Source organism: Carassius gibelio, chromosome A5 (assembly GCF_023724105.1).
Source record: "Carassius gibelio isolate Cgi1373 ecotype wild population from Czech Republic chromosome A5, carGib1.2-hapl.c, whole genome shotgun sequence".
Lineage (NCBI taxonomy): Eukaryota > Metazoa > Chordata > Actinopteri > Cypriniformes > Cyprinidae > Carassius > Carassius gibelio.
In genome coordinates, this window is record NC_068375.1 from 11,706,294 (window position 1) to 11,729,036 (window position 22,743).

At 37.6% G+C, this 22,743-nt stretch overlaps 1 protein-coding gene across 3 annotated transcripts; it reads right to left on the reverse strand.

Moving 5' to 3' along the window:
- Positions 1-1,796: 1,796 nt before the first annotated feature.
- On the reverse strand, positions 1,797-21,762 carry LOC127993703 (guanine nucleotide-binding protein G(q) subunit alpha). Of its 3 annotated transcripts, none has more exons than XM_052591746.1 (8): positions 21,335-21,762; positions 21,013-21,234; positions 19,987-20,171; positions 17,438-17,592; positions 4,741-4,869; positions 4,453-4,582; positions 3,980-4,133; positions 1,797-3,741 (listed from the first exon to the last, which is right to left on the reverse strand). In XM_052591746.1, the coding sequence occupies exons 2-8, from the start codon at positions 21,146-21,148 to the stop codon at positions 3,551-3,553; spliced, it is 1,080 nt and encodes a 359-aa protein (XP_052447706.1). In that variant the 5' UTR covers positions 21,149-21,234; positions 21,335-21,762; the 3' UTR covers positions 1,797-3,550. The 3 variants fall into 3 exon arrangements, with proteins under 3 accessions (XP_052447706.1, XP_052447705.1, XP_052447704.1); XM_052591745.1 differs by having other exon boundaries at positions 21,323-21,744; XM_052591744.1 differs by having other exon boundaries at positions 21,013-21,744.
- Positions 21,763-22,743: the final 981 nt, after the last annotated feature.

Genomic DNA, 22,743 nt, shown 5'->3' on the forward strand with positions numbered 1-22,743 from the left:
GACAGGGAGAGAGAGAGAGAGAGAATGATGTTAACAAGCACAACTTTCTATTTTAATAATGAAATAGTAAATGTGGAAACTAACATTAACTAAGATTAATAAATGCTCTAGAAACATTGTTCATGCTTAGTTCATGTTAACTAAAGTAGTTAACTATATTTTTGTTATTCAATCATATTTAGAAAAAAAAACATTAATGAAATGCACCAAAAATAATCTACTTGTAATTACAATGAATATGAATACATTTACGAATAAATATAAAACTTACAGATTAGCAGACCTAAAAGAGACATTAATTCACTAAAACAGCCTCAAAGACATTTTGGTGTATGCCACTTTATTTTGCTTCAGTGCAGGCTTGGAATGATGACAGAACTTGGGTGAACTATCCCTTTAAGAACAAAAACAGTAAAAAAGTAAATTTTGAAAAAAAAGTGTGTTAAAAAAAGTTAAGTTTGTTAATATAGCACAGGATTCCATGCTATGTCACACATGGAACATTCCTTACATTCCATCCCCCAAAATGAAATGATGAGGAACAAAACGTATGTGCATTTGATTATGTTTTCTGATAGGAACAAACTGGCTCATCTAGTATTTGATGCTATGAGTGACCTAATGACCTGGAAGGCAAAATACAATTTCATTGCTAGTAAGAGATAGCTGTTAAAGGGAAGGTCCTGCATTACAGGATAATTACACTGGTTTCTGGGTTTTAAAGCAGTAGATGAACAAGAGAATAAAAAAAATATAAGCCTGAACAAATTCTTCTGTGGCATCTGACTGGACATTTAAGAGTGTAAGGTGTCTTGTGTCACAGCACACTTATTGCAACACTTTTAAGATGGAATGAGGAAGTATGAACAAAAACACACTATTAAACAGCATAAATAACAGGAAGAAAAGAATAAATAAGATGATGCAGTACATCAGTAGGACACATCAGAGTGCTGATTCAGTAAATGCACAGTGAAACAGATGGGTTTTGATCCTGATAATCTGAGCGCTCTGCTAATATTCAGTGAGCATATCTGACATGAATATAGGTCCTGGGTCCTAGGCCATGTATACAGTTTCCAAACATTGTGTTATTGCTGTAAGCACCTGAGCAGAGATCAGCCATGTCTCAATCCAATGTTCTGTAATCGGTTTTAAACACTGAACTAAATCATTAGGTGCATTTATTAACTTACTGAACAGACACACTGATCAATTAAATGCAACTACTGTAAGGTAATAAGTTTGACTATTATTTTCAGACTCGCAGATATTATTTAAATATTTTATATTAATGTTTAGACGCTTAAATCACAACTTTATCTGAATGTCATCTCATTCGATAATAAAAAAAAAAAAAAAAAATGGCGCTTAAGTTCTTCTCAGAACTAACTCCTAAGAACTTCCATAAAATGCCCCCCCTTCCCCCCCATCCCCCCCAACAGTATATCTACTATTGTATTGCTCTTTTCTGAAACATTATGCTTACAATGCTTAAATCTCTCTTAAAAACAAATGCCACTTGGCTCGATGTTGTTTATTGCAGTAACATCTATGCAATTGTAAATGTCCAACAGACGATTTGGCCACCCCCACCAGTAATGTGGTCCTTTACTCTTGGCTCAACACAAAACATTCATTTGTTTGACATGCATCTAGTCACATGACGCTCTTAACAAATCTGTAGTCTTTCAAAAAAACAACTGCAAATATTGACCAAAGCTTGATTACACCACACCAACCAAACTGTCAAGTCAGTACAACAGCAGTAAGAGCGTCACTGGCTCACTGAGAACATGTGTTGGGTAATTTATTACGGAACAATCTAAACGTATGCAAGTTTTACAGAAAATCTCAGAATGGCCCATTACACAGGAATCGTCTCTTGGCACATCGTTCAGGCTTGATGTTGTGGAACACTGATGATCTTAATGGATCAGGTCTTGAACAGCAGATGTACAATCATCTGTTCCAAGAACACAGTGAGAAGAAAATGACAAAGAACTGGTATGGTACAGAAATAAGTGATACTGGCAAGGGCAAGTTACTATCTGTGGTATGATTATTAGCTGGGCAGTGAATAATAGTCACATTAGAAGAACTTTTGCATTATTAACAAATGTTAATGCAAACTAGCGGTTATCTATTCTTCACCATTGCATGTGTCTCGGAAATGAAGAAAGACCCTTATCTACTAGGCTTGGTTGCACTTTATTTTACAGTACGTGTACCAACATGAACTTATAGTATACTTACAGTGTATTTATCCAAGAAAGTTCTGGTAACACAAGCTAACTACATGGGGTAGGGTTAGGTTTAGGGGTAGGTTCAGGGTTAGTACCTAGTTATTACATAGTTATTGTAATTACTATAATAAGTACATAGTATGTTCATGAGGAACAGGACTGTAAAATAAAGTGCTACCCTAGGCTTGCTCCGATCCTTACTAGGTTACAACTTAGAAAGTACTTTTCATTGCTTTCTAATAACCTCACCACTACGGAATAATTCAAATGAAAATTCCGTCATTAATCACTTACCCCCACGTCATTCCAAGCCTGTAAAAGTTATTTTTTGTATTCGCATTTCCCAACACAACTTAAGATATTTTGGATGAAAACCAGGCGGCTTGTGAATGTCCCATAGACTGCCAAGGACAATACAGCAAAGACAATATTTTTTGCACGCAAAGAAAACTAAAATTACGATTTTATTCCAAAATTTGTTTCCTCTGTGCCACTCCACATCAGCGTAGCACCATTTTTGAGAATTTAACTGAACGCAGACAGCACGCTCTTCTGTGTCAGCCGCACCACAAAGATTTCAAATCAAAGCGTAAATACACGTAGAAAAATTCCTTGTGTCTACACTGATGTGGAGTGAGTAAATTCATTATATTTGTTTTCTTCGCATTCAAAAAGTATTGTCGCTCCATAACATTATGGTTGAAACACTGATGGCAGATGGACTATTCTGACAATGCTTTTAATACTGTACTTTTGGACCTTGACAGTGTATTTTACTTGTCAATCTTTGGGACAGGCACAAACCTCCCGGTTTACATCAAAACTATAGACAAACAAAGCTTTTACGGGTTTGGAACGACATTGGGGAACCAGTGATTTATGACAAAATTTTCATTTTGTGGTGGAGTATCCCTTTAATATTTCCAATCTGGAGAAATCTACATAACATTTATAGAAAACAGCTCAATGTGTACAACTTGAAAACCAAACACAACCTGCTACAGAATAAACCTTAAAAAATACGTAATAAGGATTTATTCATTAAAATGGAATTATAACATTTAAGTTTAACCCTGTAAAGTAGCTCTGAGATGCAAATAAATAATGATGAAGCAGTGATCAGCTTACGTTACAGACAGAAATAACTTGTCTGTCCAATTTCATAGAGCAGAATCAGGGACAGCCGGCTGCTTAAACAGTTAAAGCAGTCTTTAATGGCTCAGAGCATTAAGGCAGTCTCTAGCTGCAGACTGGTGAGTCCTTTAACCCAGCAAGACAATGACAAAACCATAAGCGGCTGCTGTTCAGACTAGATTGTATTCCTTCAGTGTAAGCTGCAAGATGGTGTCCTTGACAGCAGCGAATACAAATCGGATGTTTTCTGTGTCAGTGGCGCAGGTGAAATGAGAGTAAATGATTTTTTCGGAGTCTGGATTCAGGTCGAGAAACATCTTCAGGATGAATTCTCGTGCGGCTTGACTGTCTCTCTGGGGTCCTTAGAGAGAAAAATAGATAGATCTTGGTTAACTTGGTCATCTGGAAACTGATCAGAGCTTTTACTAAAAATAACCTATAACCTGAAATATGAACAATAAAATAGCAATGCTTTAGCAGTGCAATGGAAAGCCCATCGATCCGTCTAGCTAATAAACACATCATGATTGATCATCCTTTTAAAACCTCACAGTATAGATCTGGAAAAACTATAAAATCACAATAATTTTTAAACTTACCATCATATTCAGGAAAGTAATCTACAAGATGTGAAAACATGATTTTCTCTTCCAAAAGGTCTTTCTTGTTCAGGAAAAGAATAGCTGATGAATTCTGGAACCAGCTGTGTGATATTATCGTCCCAAACAATGCTTTGCTTTCCTCCATTCGATTCTGTGGGGGGAAAAAAAGTGTGCAATATTTGTATTAAAAAAATAAAAATAATTTCTAAAGATTATACCACACAATTAAATGTTAGCCCCTAGAAATGTACACTATTTAATAATAATTTTTTCATTGCTACAATCTTGATTGTAGGATTGTATACAAAAAAAAAAAATAATTAAACAAGTACCTCATAAAATACATTTTTTAAAATGTAAAAATACAGTGAATTTGTCTGTGTTAAAAGGCTTCAGGCAAAGCAGCGTTTCTGCAAACATTTAATGTGGTTAGAAACAACTTTGGCTCCCTCTGCAGGTGCTTGATTTACCTCATTGTCAGCCTCAACGAGAACTTGGTCATATTCACTGAGTGCTACCAGGAACATGATGGAGGTCACGTTTTCAAAGCAGTGGATCCACTTCCGCCTTTCTGACCGCTGCCCCCCTACATCTACCATCCTGATGGAGGAGGAGAAGTCATGAGGTTGAGGAGTCAAACACTTACAGACTGGAAACATGATGGCATCTGTGCACTGGGCTGAACTGGATGAACTGAGCATTTTGTATCAATGCAGTACTAGAAGAACTAAAAGCATAACTGTAAAGAGAAGATTTACCTGAATATGACACTCTGTAGGTCAAAGAGGTATTCAATGATCCCTGTAGTGGGCACTCTGACCCTGAGCACATCTTGCTGGGTCGGGACATAGGAAGGGTCGGCAATGCGATCCAGTGAATTTAGATAACTGTGGACAAACGGTGAACATTTCACAGTTCTGAAGCATCTCTATGATTCGTTACTGCAATAACTGGGTGAAACCGGTCATGTCTGAGTAGCATTTTACATTAAAAAAATAAAAATAATATATATATATATATATATATATATATATATATATATATATATATATATATAACAAATGTACTTCTGGATAAAGGAAGCATATTTTTGCAACATTTGGCTTTTTTTTCCATTGTGATAATATTTTCAAGCTAATGAAGCGTGCGCACACACACACACACACACACACACACACACAGTCTGGGTGGAGTCTGTGTGGGGGGGGGGGGAACAGTCCTTTCCCCCTCATTGGAAAAGCATGGTGTTGACTCCATATGGCCTAAATAAAATAATTTCTGCTGCTCAATAGTTCAACATGCTTTTAAAAACTGAGCCGTATTGGGTCGCACTGTCCGTACGGTATCTGTGACTGGATTAATGACCCAACCGAATGGCCAGGGGTGTGGAAATCAAACATTTTTTGTTACGTGTTTGAGCAAGAGACCGATTACTATGAGCCTACATGAGCAGCTGTGAAAGTAAACATTTGTCGTTTTGTTTCTCTTAATTTTAATAAAGTGATAAAGACTTGAGTAAAAGCCTGTTGTAATTTTTTATCAATATATTAAAAAGATTTTTTACACTGACAGGTAACATTAAGGTCCACCGAAGTGCCTAGAAATGTGCAGCATTATTCTGTGTGTTATGTGCTGCGGCGGCCTAATTAGTTTCACAAATACATGCTGTTAAATAAAAAGATAACATGAAAATATGTATATAAAATACCAAAAAACATTGTTATTGGTTACTATAGTTAAACCATGGTAAGAACAATATTTTGCTACACTAACCATAGTTTAACTATGGTATTTGTAGTAAAACTATAGGCTACAATTGGTAATAAAAAATGTAAAAAAATAAAATAACATGGTTAGCCTAATATTACTATAGTATAGTAAAATGCAAATTTTTATAAGGGATTGTGTATTATGTACCAAATAATCAGTTTGTAATCAGACAGACAGCTCAAACAGACTGAAAAGCCTTCAGGTTAACAATTAATTGATTAAATTTTGATCGGATTAAAGGGGGTGGTTTATTCCTTTTCTAATATGATAGAGAGTGCATGTAAACACTAGATCAGTTTGAACCCGGAAACTGAAAGGACTGCGCATGTGCACAATGACGAGTGGTTCTTCCTTTTTAATAAAGTATTGTAAAAATGCGTGTCCTATCATTATAATACTCTCCTTTCACTCAGCAACTGTGAAGTGGAGCAGGACAACATCCCATCAGTCTTTGTTTTGGATTCTCATCCACAGGCAAACCACTTCGGGCCCAGGGAAGAGCATTTTTAACTGTGTGATAAAAATTAACAGCATGGCACAGCGGTTTATATGTATGTTTATAATTTATCCATAAATGGATAAATATCAATTCCGCTGGTAAAAGCAAAAAAAAAAGAAAGTGTAGGAGAGTGGTTATTATGTACAACCAGTGAGAAACTCTATATTTATGCATTGTGCGTATGTCAAAACAAAATTATTCAGATTTGAAGCTTGACACATAAATGCGCACATCAGCCCAATTGCTTTATCGTTCCTGTAAACCCTACATTCAGATTCATAAATCGGGAATTAATTCAGGATGATTGAACCAAATATCTTCCATGTAAAAATAGCCAGTTTCAGCCAATAGGGGAAGTGGATGCGCGAGGCTGTCATAGTGATGAGCTGTGTTTACTCCAGATGCTGATGAGCGGAGACTGAGGAAAGCCACTAAAATTGCTTGTCCTTTTTGTTTCTCCTGATAACTCAGGTTCCACACCACACATTCTTTTTTTTGTAATCGGTTTACTTGTTTCACACGCCCCTGGACCCGTTACAGTCTCTTGGAGGTTCCACCGAGATCATGGTCCAGAATGCATGGTTGATCCTGAAGTTTATACTCCACGGCGATAAGTGAGCAGAGTGTGTGAGATTCTGAGGCAGCTGCAGGGATCCAGAGAGGTAAGGGAGACTGAGCTGAGAGAGAGTATTGCTATGTGTCAGAGAATCTGGTGTTGAGTCATGATGACCGACAAAAGGAAATAAAGAGTCAAGAAATGTCTTCGTACAATGACTGCTGGTGAACTGTTCCAGATTGCTGAAAGCATCATAACATCTGCAGCCATGGAGTTTTCCACCATATCCAAGGATGACGGACTTTAACTTCATCTCTTCTTTCATGCGCAGCAAAACATTAACAGAGGTTACGCACAGTTACAGTTTTTAAAAGACAGTATTGATGAGATAATTAAAAAAATGTTAAGTGATACGTCTATGTACGCTTTTATTGTGACTGATTTGTACATCGGAAACTCCTACACCATAGCAAAATACAAGAACAATCAACAAGTCCACCCATGCACACACTTGCATCACCATTATCTATGAGTACCGATGGTGACACACGATTTTAGAATACGAGAAGCTACTTTCTGGTTATGAGGAATTAGGAAGGAAACTGTCTGAATAGGCAGAACTGTTGGCAGAACAGAAAAGTCATGTCTCACAGAGCAGGGAAGTACACCAAATACAAGACACTTACCTGTAGGGTGTACATGACAGATGTATCATGCTTACCATGCTGAGAATTTAAAGTACATGGGGGCCAAATTGGTGACAACACTTCTGAAATTGAGTTCAATGGTTTGTGTAAACGGATCAATGACGGCCTAAAAGCAAATCACTCAGAGAGTGAGATCATTCAAGCTGTTCTGCACTTTGTCAAGCAAGAAAAATTCAAAGATATGCTGATTAGCAAAGGTGATTGAACGGTGACTGAACTGGAAAAGTTTTCTACAGTCTCACGTGAGTGAAAGCAGCAGCAGCCAGCTTTTTCAGGAGCTGATGTGCACTAGATACCATGTGAACGAAACACCACAAAAGTTTCTGTATCGGGTCATAGGACTTAAACAAAAGGTTATTTTTGTATCAAAGCAGAGGCACAAGAATACGGAGTATGAGGCATATTAATGTTCAGAATATTTTCTTGCGCATAATTCATCAGGGTCTTCTGCCAAAATATGGTGACTTCTGAAGATAATTAAACCTGCTTCTCTCCAATCACTTGGTTACTGATGAAGCTTGTTGAAACAGGTGACCAAGATCTCAAGCCATAAGAATGAACGTCAGCTCGGACTAGGTCAGAATACACCGCAGAGACAAACTCATGCTCAGTGCACAGCTTAACCTGGAGTCAGATGGAGATGAACAGAGCTCAAGACCTCTGAAGAAAAGCTAGATGAAAACCCTTAAAGAACTAAGTGCTCAAGTTGAAGCTCTGACAAATATTATAGATTCCTTGAAACAAAGCAAACTGAACACATATGCTTGATCACACCGACATGTTTCAAACCCTTCCACCCATACAAGAGGAAGGCATGTTCCAAATGTGTAGAGCAGGGCAGCAGAGATGCAGTCACTGTTTAATTTGTGGAGAAGAGGGACATAGAGCTGTAGGATGCTGTAATAGGACCAAAAGCAAAAGAAAGGACTTACTAAACAATTGAAAGAGAGCAGCCAACAAGCAGGTGACACCATGTTGAACAAAGTCAGTGGATAGCGGTGCCCAGTACATGAGTGTGAATGGTGCAGCTTGTCTTCACACACACCTAGAGATTTGAATTTAGGACAAAACTAACTTGCAGATTTAGTGGGAAGCAAGTGTTTTTTGAAGTCTTACATAAATAGCTATTCTGTGACTGATCTTAATTGAAACAGGTGCTCAAGTCAGTATTCTCGACCAGTTGGAAGAAAACACACTTACCTCATCGATTTCGACTTCTGAACGCGTTATACGGAACTATGTGAACTTAACTGGCAACACCGATACTGATTTGGTGATTCAAGTTCTGTTTTTGGTGGATAGCATGGCCCTTGAACAACCTCTGCTTGGATTTAATGTGATTGAACAGTTGATTAGGGGGCAGACAAGGATAAAAATAGTACCGTTTCCTATCATGACTTTTGCTTAGTGAGGCAGTGGAAATAGAAAAATGACCAAGCAAGAGCAATTTTGAATTTAATACATACATATGTACTATGCAAGACTGTCAAGATAGGACTCCAGGATGTTCTTATTCCAGCAGGACAAGTGAAACAAGTTAAAAGTAAAGTACCAAAAGATTTTGACCGGTCAGAATGATTACTTCTGTTTGAATTCAATCAAGAGAACCCAAAATTGGATCAGCTTGTTTTGGGTGATGGTCTGTTGGACGTCTGCAGGACAAAAAGGCAAATCATACAAGTTCCAGTAGAAAATTACACCAGAAATGGTATTACCTTGTCTCGACAACAGCACTTGGATGTATACAGCTGATCATAATTTTTTTTTTTTTTAAATAGCTTTTTCCCTCAGACTATAAGGCTAATGAACAGCCAGAACTTATACACCCTACAGCATACTCCCACAACAAGGTATACTATACACTGCACTTTAACTCCAACAGTTCATTACTGGACTATACATTCACACTGCATTTAATGCAATAATCTATCTGCTACCACTGGATACCATCCAATGCACATCCATGACATATTGCATATCCAGATCATGCAAAATCTGTTGCACCTTCACGTATTTTGTGTGTAAATACATCTACATAATGTAGAAATTTTCCATACTGTGTATAATGTGTAGTGCTAACTGTAAGTATTAGTGTCTAACAGTACGCTGTTTGTACGGACTATATGTGTATATTGCACATTGTCTTCTGTTGAAGTCAAGAATTTCACTCATTAAGGCACATGAGCTGTGGTAATGTGACAATAAAAGTGATTTGATTTTTAATTGTTTTAAACTATTGGCTTTATTTTGCATCAAACAAGACAATTTTAAGCAAATGGTGTATAATTAGTATCTAACTTAATTCTAATTCTATTTTTATACAACAACAAAAAAACACTTCAAATAAAAAGCCTTGTATAAACTGTAAAAAAAAAAAACCTATGCATTGTTTTCCATCAAAGCGTCAAAAACCGCCTAATCAGTTTGAACTTCACATTAAACTGCTTCTGTTTCACATAAATGCCGGCACAGATGTACAAACTCATCTAGTATCGTCCTTAACTCATGCATCTTCAGATGCGGAGCTGTGCGGAAAGTTGCAAAAAATACCGTACACACCACCACGTGAAATTAGTTCATGCGCAACTGTGATGTCATATTTGCAGTGCACCCAAGCGAACACGTAGAGTATAAATAAGCCTTAAGAAGGAAGTGAGATATTACACTTAGTTTCATGCAATTGAGTACAAATTGACCCAAAAGACACTGAAGCATTATGTAACTTAAAATCCAAGACATCTACCATTGTTTGGGGTGGTCCACAAGATTATAGGTTTTTCTGACATACTATTGTTCTTTTGTCCAGGAATTTCTCACATTGCAACCCATTTATGAGCTCTTAGAAGTGAAGAGGAGTACAACAGAAGCAGTCAAAGGAAGAAAAAGTAGAGGGAAGGGGAAGAATGCTCAGGCTACCTTCCCGGAATTAAGTAGAGTGGACTGATGAACACCAGAGAGTTTTGCACTAATCATCCCACCAGTTCTAGCATATCCTGATTTCGACTCACCTTTTATACTCCATAAAGATGCCTCAGAATAAGGGCTCAGATGGGTTCTCTATCAAAGGCAAGATGGCGAGTTATAGGGCTGCCCCCTAAAATTAACGATTACTCAACAAGAAGAGGCTTGTTTGACAAAAATGTTATTAGTCGCAGTAAAAAATAAAAAAATTCCACAGGCCAAGTCCAAGGCCAGTTTGTGACGGACAGATCAGTAATGGCTAATCTATGTGGTAATACAGTACATGGGGCAGGACATCAAAATGCCTATCATCAACCTCAAATATGGCTTTCATCTCAAATATATAAGTATTGGCAACTTTACATGGCTGCGCAATAAATTGTTAACCTAGAGAAATGTGTGCTGTTTTATCTGTGCGGAGCGTGGAATCTAAACAGCAGCGCACACTGCAGATGGAGGTGCCGGTGCACTCACTTACTCTAAAATACTCCTAATTTTTGGTCATACAGATAGAGTAAAACATATTTCAAATCTAAAAAAAAAACAGTTTATTTGTGTTTAACAACAAAACATTGCACTTTTGTAAAATAATGAATGCAAACAGGATGTGAACTTGAGCGCGAAACTTAGTGTATATTTGCCTTACAGATATGAAAACAAATCTATAGAGAGTGAAATGTCTACTTTTGAACCAATTCAAATGGAAAACAAATATTCTCATATTATGTATAGGCATAATCCATATGAAATATGCATACAGGCGCATGCCGTGCATCACTACTGTGGAGATAACAAGTCAGTGTCGCCGGCATCCTTCAACTCTTAAACCGAAAACAAAAAAGCACTAGTTTATCAATGTATTAGTAAAATGTTAATCCAGTCTCCTAACTGTTTTCCCTGACATATTCATAATCTTTACCAGTGTCGGGAAAAGTTACTTTTAAAAGAACTAAAGTAACCTCTTACTCTCGATTTTTCTCAACATGGGGACAGGAGAGCTTTCAAACAATAAATGGGGGGGAAAAAAAGTAACTCGAGTTACTTATTTGAAAAAGTAACAGATGCTCTCTTGTAAATTCAAAAATAATGCGTTACTAAAAAAGCAATCTGATTATGTAACTCGCGTTACCCCTAAAACTGATGATTACTACTGCTGGTGTGATGTGACAAGCTTTATGCATGTGCTTGAGCGTTTATTAGACTATAAAGGCAATTAAAGGCTTGGTATTATGATTTAAATGGTTCATTAATAAACGTGTGATTAGTCGATTAATGCTTAAATTGAATGACTACTAGCTGACTAGAACAATCTTTAGTTAGGTGCAGCCCTAGAAAATCATTATCGCATATGGGTCAAGGACGTTGACAGGTGGAGAATGAAATTACAGACTACATTCTGGAAAACTTGAGTTCCTTGCACTAAAAATGGGCTGTCTGCTGGAAGTTTAGAGATTATCGGTTTTATGTGCCTCACTTCACAGTCTATACAGATAACAATCCTCTAACGTATATCATGAGCACAGTTAAACTCTACGCCGTGGGCTACAGATAGGTTGGAGAACTCTAAGATTTAATATCAAGTATTGACCTGGGAAGCTGAACATTGCAGTGACACTCTCCCCAGATTTCCACTAAATATGGAATGCACAGAAGAACTGTCCAGTGAAATAGTCAAGGCAAGTAGGGCCACTGAGCAACAAAATGTAGCCTGGCTTGCAGTTCTCAACCTGCCACAGAAAAAAATTAACCGAATATGTTTTCCATGCATTCCTGGAAGAGATAAATTCTGATGAATTGAGGAAAGCACAAAGAACCGATTTAGATATTCCAGAGATTATCAAACTGAAGGAATCTAATGCTGTCCTTATCAGTGATATGAGAAGAGGAGCCAGAGAAGCTGTCAAAAAGCTTATCCATGAATGGAGAAATCTGCACATGGAAGGAGGACTCCCGTTTTGGAAACCGAGTAAAGACGTCAATTCGTTCTGCCTAACCAATGTTAATAAACCGTTCTCAAGCAACTCCATGACAACATGGACAATGTTGGCATATAAAATGTTCTTAGCATTGCTAGAGACCGGTTCTATTGGCCATTCATGAAAAGAGACATGGAGACATGTGTTATATGTTCGTGTATCAAGCAGGAAAAGTCAGCTGTACAAACAATAGCTCCAATGGGCAGCATAACCAGCAGTTCACCATCTGAGCTTGTATCTATTGATTGCTTGCACATGGAACACAGCAGAGAAGGGTATGGGTACATTCTTTTTACCGTAGATCATTTTACAAGGTTTGCTCAATCCTATGATACCAAAAAAACATCAGGAAAGACAGCAGCTGAAACAATATTTAATGACTTTATTCCTCAATTTGGATTTCCAGCCAAATTGCAGTTTGACCATGGACGAGAATCTGAAAATGAACTCTTCAAGACTTAGCGTCAGCTTTCTGGAGTGAGCCATTCTAGAATTCTCCAGATCATCCACAGAGCAACACTGTCAAAAGGTTCAACAGAACATTACTACAGATGCTGAGAAACACTTAAAGAAAAGGGAAAAAGAAAGATGGAGGGAACACCTACCACAAAATGTTCACGCTTAAAATTGTGCGAAACTGGAAGCAACAATTTACTCACTCTTTTACTTGCTGTATGGGCGACATACATTTCTACTGATCGACAAACAGGATTGCTTCTGAAAACAGTAACAATTCCAGTGCATGTGGAAAAAAGTACAATGACCAGTGTTTAAGAGGAGCGATTCCTCCGCCTGGTGACCGTGTACTTGTGCAAAACATGGGAGAGAAGGAAAGCCCTAGGAAATTGAGGTCTTCCTGGTAAAAATGACAACCTATATCATAAAATAAAAAAATAAAAGGCAGTCCAGTGTACAGAGTGGTAGATGAAACAATCAAACGTTTTACATCTGACCCTTTTATATCAAGTGAATGACTTACCTGTTAAGGTACCTGAAATACCATGAGAAGTCAAAGAAGTTCGGCCATTTGTTTCTGTAATATATAGTAAACTTAATGATCACACTGCAAAGCTGCTTTCTATTAAACAAAGAATCATGGCGTATCAGATTTTGGGTGTGGTCTAATCTAATCTTAACTTCTAAAAACTTGGCTCATCTTATCCATTTCAAAGTCATCCATAGAGCTTACAAGAGGTTTAAATGAAACTGCAATCAACCTATTAACGGTCATATCTGTAACACAGAATCATCAGGTACTTTTCTCTACATGTTTTGGGAATGTCCAATTGTTGTCAACCTATGGACACGTGAATTCTGTTTTATCCTTTTTACTAGAACTTGATAACATGTCTAATCTATGCTTATGTCTTCTCAATGACTTTTCTAACTCCTGTATAAGTTCATTTAAGAAGAGAATGATGTTTGCTGGTTTTACAGCTGCAAAGAAGATAATAATACAAAACTGGTTTACCCCTCACACGTGTGCAAAAACATTTCGGATTCAAAGCCTCCTTAAAGGGGGGGGGGTGAAATGCTATTTCATGCATACTGAGTTTTTTACACTGTTAAAGAGTTGGATTCCCATGCTAAACATGGACAAAGTTTCAAAAATTAAGTTGTACGTTTGAAGGAGTATTTTTGTTCCCAAAATACTCCTACCGGTTTGTCACAAGTTTCGGAAAGTTTTTTTCGAGTATGGCTCTGTGTGACGTTAGATGGAGCGGAATTTCCTTATATGGGTCCTAAGGCACTTCTGCCGGAAGAGCGCGTGCTCCCGTATAGCGAGGCTGAGCACAGACAATCACTGATCACAGCGAGAGCGTCGCGAAATGTCACAAAAGGAGTGTGTTTTTGGTTGCCAGGGCAAGACAACCCTGCACAGATTACCAAAAAAAAACAGCATTAAGGGACCAGTGGATGGAGTTTATTTTTACAGAGCATCAACTGAGTTATGCAAGTGTTTTTGTTTGTTCCCTGCATTTCGAAGATGCTTGTTCACAAGGCCCAGTTTGACGACGGATTTGCGTATCGTTTATTTCTTAAGGATGATGCAATCCCAAGGAAAAAGGGTCACGATCGTGTGTTGGAACCGCAGGCGGTGAGTAAAACTGCTTCAAATATCTCTGCCTCCTTGTTAGTGCGTCCCCTCCCATGCCAGAGACCCGGGTTCGAGCCCCGCTCGGAGCGAGTCGTTGCTGCTGCTGCTTTCGTTCAGTTTCAGCCTCTGGATCTGATTCTGGATCATAAATAAACGGCTGAATCTGGCTGTAAGCCATGGTTTGTTTTGGATGATGGGTTTTCCCTCACGATAATGTCACAGCTTCCACATGCTCTCAACGCAAAAGCCTATTCGCGCTCTTGATTCTTTAGCTCCGCCCACACGTCACGCCTCTAGGCGCTCGTGTTTTTCCGGGAAAAATCGGTACAGACTATCTTTCTCTTATGAATATAATAAAACTAAAGACTTTTTGGATTTATGAAGGATGCAGTACTACTCTATATGTACTCAAGATTAACAGGATATTGAGTGAAAACGAGCATTTCACCCCCCCTTTAAAATAGTGTCTTGTGAATATACAACAGCATGGATGAACAAGGCTTAACCTAGTACAATCGATGCATAGCAATGTTTTTCTTAAATGTAAAATTTTTGGATTATATAAAGGAATGGCTACAAAAAAAAGGTGTTTTTCTTTCAGATTGTAAAAATATGGATATGTCTGTTGCTCCCCCTACCGTTTTAGTTTTTTTTGAATGGATGTTGTTTTGTGGAATTAAAAACAATAAAACAGTTGATCACAAAAAAGAGAAGACAAAAAGCGTAAAGACACAGTGAAACAGATACAGACTGGGTATGAGTGTCAGATACAATACTGTATGACTCAGAACCTACCTGTGATACACCTACCTGTGATCTTCCATGTCGGTGATACTACAATCAACCTGTAAGAGAAAAACAAAGAACACAGACATAGATTCTGAGAGGACAACCTTAAATATCTTAATGAGGGTGAATTTACTTGTGATGGGCAATGGACATGGGCAGAAACACTGACAGAATCTACAAGTGACAGAAAACCAACACAAAGGCATACTTACGACATGTTAGGTCAGCCAACTACTCGCTTATATCCAATGGTGAATAGTTTAGAGACTTGCAGACCCTATTGGGAATTATCTTGTCACCATAATACAACTTACCCTAATACGTCCAATTCATCCAATTCCCCTGTTGTCACCATGCCACCTACATTCACTTACTGGGCACTCCCTATGACTATTGGGTACTAAAAGAAGGAATGAAGGAGATATTATAGTAAAACATGCTGCTAGGAGTCATCTTTTCTTTGCTGGGGAGTGTGTGATAAACCCTGTTTTATAATGTTTTTTCTTTATTATTTATGATATTTTATGAAACAGAAAAAAAGGAAGTCAGTTTTGTACTCGGAGTCTTTGTTTATTCATCATTAATTGCGGAGTTTGAAACAAAGCAGTTTCAGCCAATAGGGGAAGTGGATGCGCAAGGTTGTTATAGTGATGCACTGTGTTGACATTGGTGAGCTGCAAAACTCAAGTATGCGTTCACAAAAGTGAAGAAATAAGTATAAATCCATGTCAATACATGTACACTCACATTTCTTATGTGTTTGTGATAAAAGAAATCTTAAGTTAATCGAGATGAGTTTTTCGAGGGAGAGCAAAGGATTGTCTGTAATGATTTCGGACAACGATCTAAATGTAAATAGAAAAGTACCTTAGCATGTGATAATTTTCACAAGGAAGTTTATATTTAGGGAAATGTATGTGTTAACAGGAATATGATGATAATGTGTCACGCATGATGGTAACAATTTGAATGATACTATTGTAGCAGCTGTGTAATGATGATGAATGAGTGACAGATTCAAATGGTTATACAGAAAAAGAAAACAAAAGGGCAATCGATTTTAACCAAATATGTACACTATTAATTTTAAAAGAATAAAACAATTAAAAAAAATATAGAAGTAACAAAACTCACAAACAAGCAGAAAAAGAAAATAAAGAATTCCAAAAAAGTGCAGCAGGCGTTGTGAAAGCTACACAGAAAATACCAGCAATTTTATGCGCCTATGAGACCCAGTGACGTCGAAAACGACCTCTTATGCTGCGTTCACACTAAACACGAATAGAGTGTCTGGCGCGAATGATTTGAATGTTAAGTCAATGTAAAGACACGTTTACGCACGTCTGGAGGTCTCGTGGCGCGAATGAGGCGTTTAGCGCGATAGATGCGAATTCGCTTCATTCACGCATCTAGTTACAAGAGATATGCTGAGTTATGAAAAGGAGCCACCATTGCCAGCTGACAGCGACCGGCTTTTGTGGTGGAAAATTGGTAGTAATACCCTCACCTTGCGCAGCTGGCAATGAAGTACCCGAGTGTCACTGGGACATCAACAGCTTGACATATAGTGAATAAAAAAACTTTCTCCTCTGGACCTCGAAAATTTTGATCGACTTGTTTTCCTGTCCAATAAATTTGTAAAGGCCCTAGCCTTTTTGCGCATTTCATTATGCCTTCCTAGTGCCGCCTAGCCTAAGTGTCTGTGACGTTCAATAAAAGAGACACATGGCCTGTTCTCAAGTCCATTTAAAGTTTCATTTTTTGAACAGTTGTTTGAAATGGATTGAATCATTATTTAAAATAATCTTGGAGATTTCGGCCCCTCTGCATATATATTTTTTCGACAATGTTGCACTCCTGTTGCCGTTTGTTATTCTGCACGAAACTTCATGCCATTAAATAGGAAAAATTGCTGACTTGTGCGCTCTCTTTACGTTTTGTCCGTTATTTGGTGTTGAAAAAGGAAACGTCTTTATTTTTTTTGACCTGGAAAATCCATTTTACAATCGATTCAATGAACACTTATGTCTTAAAAATCGAAAATGATTTTTTCACAAAAGTGACAGCCCTAAAAGGTGACAGGTTTAAGATGCACTCACTATTTTGTAGAATCTGAGAGCTGGTATTCTCTTCTCCGGTCATAACACTCCTGAATTCCTGGATCATTCCATAAACTCCTGATTGCATCTAGATAGGGGTTGACGAGCGAGACGACCTTGTCTACGTCTACTTCTCTGACAATGTTTGCATTGCCCTGTTAGGGGAAAATTAGAGCATTTAAAACAGTATTAGAAAGCTGATGCTTCAGCCAATGCAGTGTTGCCAAGTCCATGAATTTGGTTACTTTTATAATGTTGAAGTGAAACCCCCAGCTCCTTGAAAAACAATTTTGACCAAGGTGGAACTGTCTTAAAGTAGATTTTGACCCCCTGGAATGCAAATTTTGTTCGATTTAGACTAGTATTTGGACTAGTTTTTTGCCATGATTGGGCTAGTTCTGATTACCAATTGGGCTGTTTTTTTTTGTTTTTTTACTCAGACCTGGCAACCCTGAGCTAACGGGACACAACCAACAGCAGATGTCGTATCACACCCTAGCCCACTTATACTTCCCACCAGCGCCAGCGCTGCCTTTGCTGGTGATCAAGCGCCGCCTTGGGCTGTGTGGTTTTATGGGTCAGCTGTGGCCTAATGGTTAGAGAGCTGGACTAGTTACCAGAAGGTTACCGGTTTGAGTCTCGGTGCTGGCAAGAGTTGTAGGTGGGAGGGAGTGAATGAACAGTGCTCTCTTCCACCCTCAATACCCTTGGCTAAAGTGCCCTTGAACAACAGTGCACTGAATCCACAGTTCCTCCCCGGGCGCTGCATATATATATCTGCCCACTGCTCCGGGTGTGTGTTCACTTCTCACTGCTGTGTGTGTGCACTTGGATGGGTTAAATGCAGAGTATGGGCTACCATACTTCGCAAATGTCAGAACTTTCCTTTTCACTTAACTTAGTAAAAATTGTATTGACCCATTTAAATTGAGACTCAAATTTGTCACTACACCTGAACAAATAAGACAGAACTTGACTGAGGCTAAGTTCTATAATATTTCAAGTACACACAATGGAAAATAGGTTTGCCTGTAGGGGTGTCTGCAAATGGAAAAGAGATGGCACTAGATTTACATTTAATAATTTAGCAGAGACTTTTATCCAAAGTGACTTACAAATGAGAACAATAGAAGCAATCAGACCAACAAGATAGCACATTTCTGCAAGGCCATAAAATGGTATAATTGATTTCAAAGCTTGGAGGAGTAATTGTGTTAAGACTAGGCAACATGATTATCCAAAGTGATTATATTATGTGTTTAACCTACTTCATGGCAAAGTTATTTGAGTGTCAATTGCTGTGACACATCGAGCCATGGCTCTCATGCAGACAATGCAAGATGACTCGCAACATTGCCCTGACTTCACTACAATATATTTTCTCCTCTGAACTATCATAACTATAGAACAATTAAGAGTAGTCGACACAGTTACGTCACTTGCAGCTGTGCGCGCATAGTAGTTGCAGAAAAACACTGGGAACAAGTGGAGGTAAATGGGTAAAATCCATGGAATAAGAGAAAAATATGTATATTTTTGTGTCTTTTGATGTCAAGATCGGAATGCAAATAATTTTTATAGAATACTGTCGTCAAAGACGCCATTTGAAGCTAAATGCTCATGTTTAAATGGACATATTTTGGATGAAAACTGCTATGATTACTCCACTTTTAAAGCATCCATTTGATTTAAACAAAAGGTCTACATAATATTCACATTTGCTGTCAATTATGTATTGTATTAGCCCTACAAACCTTACTATTAACATTTATTTTATCTCACAATTCTGACATTTTTCCCTTACAAATGCAAGTTTATATATACAAATTCACACTTTAGAACTCGACTTAACTCAAAAATAGTTTGAGTTGAGTTTGTCAATTCTGAGAAGAAAAAAACCCCAGAAGAGTTGAGGGGAAGAGAAAGAATGATGAGTTGTTTTTCCTTATTAGAATTGTGAGATATAATCTTGTAACTGCGACAATAAAGTCAGAATCTTGACATATAAAATCAATTACATTTTTGTATTATTATGATTCTTTTATTCCAGTTGAATAAAATTCTGCCACTAGATAAGTCTCCGCACACAAGAAAAAAAAAAGGATCTGTAAGACTATCCCACTGTCTAACGTGAATTTCATTGTATAACAGTTCTTATCGCTGAGTGACAAGCTCTCTTAATATGCAGAGAACATTTTGAAAATGACATCTAATCAATGTAATCTGCAATCTTTTTAAACCTAACAATTTTATACTGTATTCGTGTAATTCTCTGTCCGTAAAGGCTATTCGCTCTGGGGTTTTCTGCAACCATGATGCGCGCGCAAACCTAAAGTTTGTCTATGGAAGATGCAAAAAGATAACACTCTGTAACAATTTCGTAGCACCAATAACATTCAATAGCATCTAATTCTTCACCATGAAAGCTTCAGCTTGCATTTTAAAAGTTCAGAGAAGACATGTGACCATGTCAAGGTAAAGAATGCATAACAAAGCCATAGAAACAGATCAGTTTAGTAAGAGTGATTAGGTATGGCAAATTACTGTACCTTATTATGTTCATATTTGTAGTGGATGTGGAGAGTATCCATTGCCCGTACCATGGCCTGCAAAGATGTAAAGATGTTTTGGTAGACCAGCTTGGTAAAGCTTCTCCTGTCCTCTTCTGAGTAGCCTGAGCCATGAATGATTCTCATCTGTTTAATAAAGGTGCTTTTCCCACTCTCTCCAGTTCCTGAAAGCGGAAACATGTGAAAAGTGAAGGGTTAGCAGCTGAAAATCTGATTCATTTGAAATAATTGGTTTGTTTGGAGGGTTCTCGAATGGCAACAATTTCACTGATATATTGGTCAGACTAGTTTTTAGTCACAGTCTTAACATAGTGGCTATGTTTATGCTGCTGGCCCCAGCTTTGACCTGGTAATGGACAATTTAGACTAATAATAATAATAATAATAAAAATAAAAATAAACTGGCACGTTTCAACAGTTAAATTGAATTTTCCAGCAGAAATGTGACTCAAGAATCTCTCTCTTTAAATATATAAGCAAATCCTATTACATTCATATCTAATGAATCCTTAAGATAATTTTCTTGTATATCATAATACTATTTCTAATATCGCATCAACACCAAGATAATAAATAATTCGACAGATCTAATTGCTTCCTTATAAAAAAGTGAATCACAAATGTTTTGCGAATCGACTCGACTGAATAAACAGAACCAAATCAAATAAACAATTCGTTGGTGAATCATATAAATATATCAAATTTGGTACAAAAGCACAGAAGTGTAAACAGGTTATCACAAACCATCGCACCTGCAACAGTTGTCCCACCTGTCGAGCTTATATGAATCTAAATAAAGAGGTCTGACCTTTTCAGTGCAGAAAAAGAGACGTGCAAGCGCCAGAGACACTGAATCAGTTACTTAAAACAACATACGCGATGCATTTTATTGAATTTAATGCTTTTTATTTGCAGATGCCTAATATGTAAAACAAACTATGTGCATTCGTTAGGCCTTGACACATGCACGATAGTTTGGTAGAGTGCCACGAAAACAGCGCGTACCCAGCAGAAGCAGTTTGAGCTCGCGCCTAGCGTCCTTCTTGTCGCGGCGGAGCTGCCGCTCGATCTCACCGTGGATCCGACGCGCTTCTTTCGCCTCCTCGCTGAGGCAGCACGCGACGATGGGGTCCAGCGTCATGATTCTCCGCGACAATTTACAATTAGAAGTTTTTCAGCAATTCCATCGAATGCTGGCGTTCAGATAAAGCCAGAGAAAGCGTTTCCCTGCAGCGCGTTGAGGAAAGAACACAAACCATGAATCTTCATTTTATACACTAACGTAATATTTCTGCAGCGGTAGAATTTTTTTTACAGGTGAGCAAACCGTATTCAACATGTAGCAGAGGGTGAAATCCTGCGGTTTGTCTCTGTTTCATATCTCCATATCGGTGTTTCTTGGATTTAATAACTCCATTGCAGACAGTTTTATATTTGGCGTTCAATATTGAAAGTCAGTACAACACCGTAGTTCCTCTTTGCACCGTATATGGCTCTGCACCGTACTAAAGTCCCCTGCCCATGAAGTAACAGTTAACTTAGTGGTTGTGGAATATTTGCATGAATGGTGTTGCCCCCGTGTTGAAGTCTCCACTCCGGGTGTGTAATCGCTGCATATGACCAAATTAATCCCTGGAAAACCGTTTCCCAACGAAGTGAACGCTACAGGAGTCCACGCGTCTGGTGCGATAATTTTGTAGGCTCTTATTGAGGTATTTCAATACTGTGATGCAATAGGGTTGTCCGATTCGCAAACGAATCGTTCTTATGACCCGGCTCTTTTTCACTGTTCGAACGAACCGATTTCAATCAGTAGTATTTGAAAGGAAACTGTATGACGTGGACAGATTGTGGTTCCAAAATATGTACATTTTGAACATAAGAATATGTAAGCATATGTAATCACGCTTAATTTACCGGGACATTATTTTGCTACAGAAGTAACGGTTAAAATAAGCAGATCAAATGATCATAGATCAAGTGATTCAAATGAATCGATGTTTGAATTCGACTCAAAGCATCGTCTGAACCATTCAACTAGATCAAACCGTTTAAAACATTTAAAAAATCTTCAGCCCTTTTCATGACCTAAATTAGATTTTTAGTTAAGATCATGAAGTATATTTTTCTTTGACTTCAAGATCAAGTGGATTATCAAAAATATAAACCAAAATCTCACACCTTGTTTTCATTTACGGACTTATAAAACAATCTTAGAAGAAATGATTTTAACAACCTAAAGGAAAATCTGCTCTTATCCAATAATCAGATTTTTAGTATCAGTATTACTTTATTATCTCAAATATTGTTTTATTATTATTTTTTTTAATGTTTTTGTAATTTTATTTAGTCATATTTACTATTTTTTATGTCTATATGTAGAGTTTATTCAGTTTAGTTATATTACACAGCATATGCATGGCAACATGGCTATTTATTTTTGTTTTATTTCAGCTAATATTTAAGTAATGAAAATGTTTTTTTAAATTTATATGGTTTTATATAACCTTGACTAGTACTTGTATGCACAACAAATAAGCTATTAGCCTTAGTCAGTCCATTCCATATTCTTAAGGGGGGAATGCAATAGTAGAATTTATAGAAACATAATTTGATAAATGGTAAAATTGTGCTAAAAACGTAAAAGTAACGACACACTTTTCTCTAAACTAGCAGAAATTAAGAAGTGAATCTACTTTAAGGGCATACCCCATCACTCTGTCACAAGACGCATTT

Coding starts and splice junctions, on each gene's coding strand:
- LOC127993703 (XM_052591746.1), bottom strand. CDS start 21,148: ATGACGCTGGACCCCATCGTCGCGTGCTGCCTCAGCGAGGAGGCGAAA. Junction 17,593..19,986: donor ACAAATATGAACATAATAAG/GTACAGTAATTT, acceptor TTCCCCTAACAG/GGCAATGCAAACATTGTCAG. Junction 4,583..4,740: donor CTACAGAGTGTCATATTCAG/GTAAATCTTCTC, acceptor CTCCTCCATCAG/GATGGTAGATGTAGGGGGGC.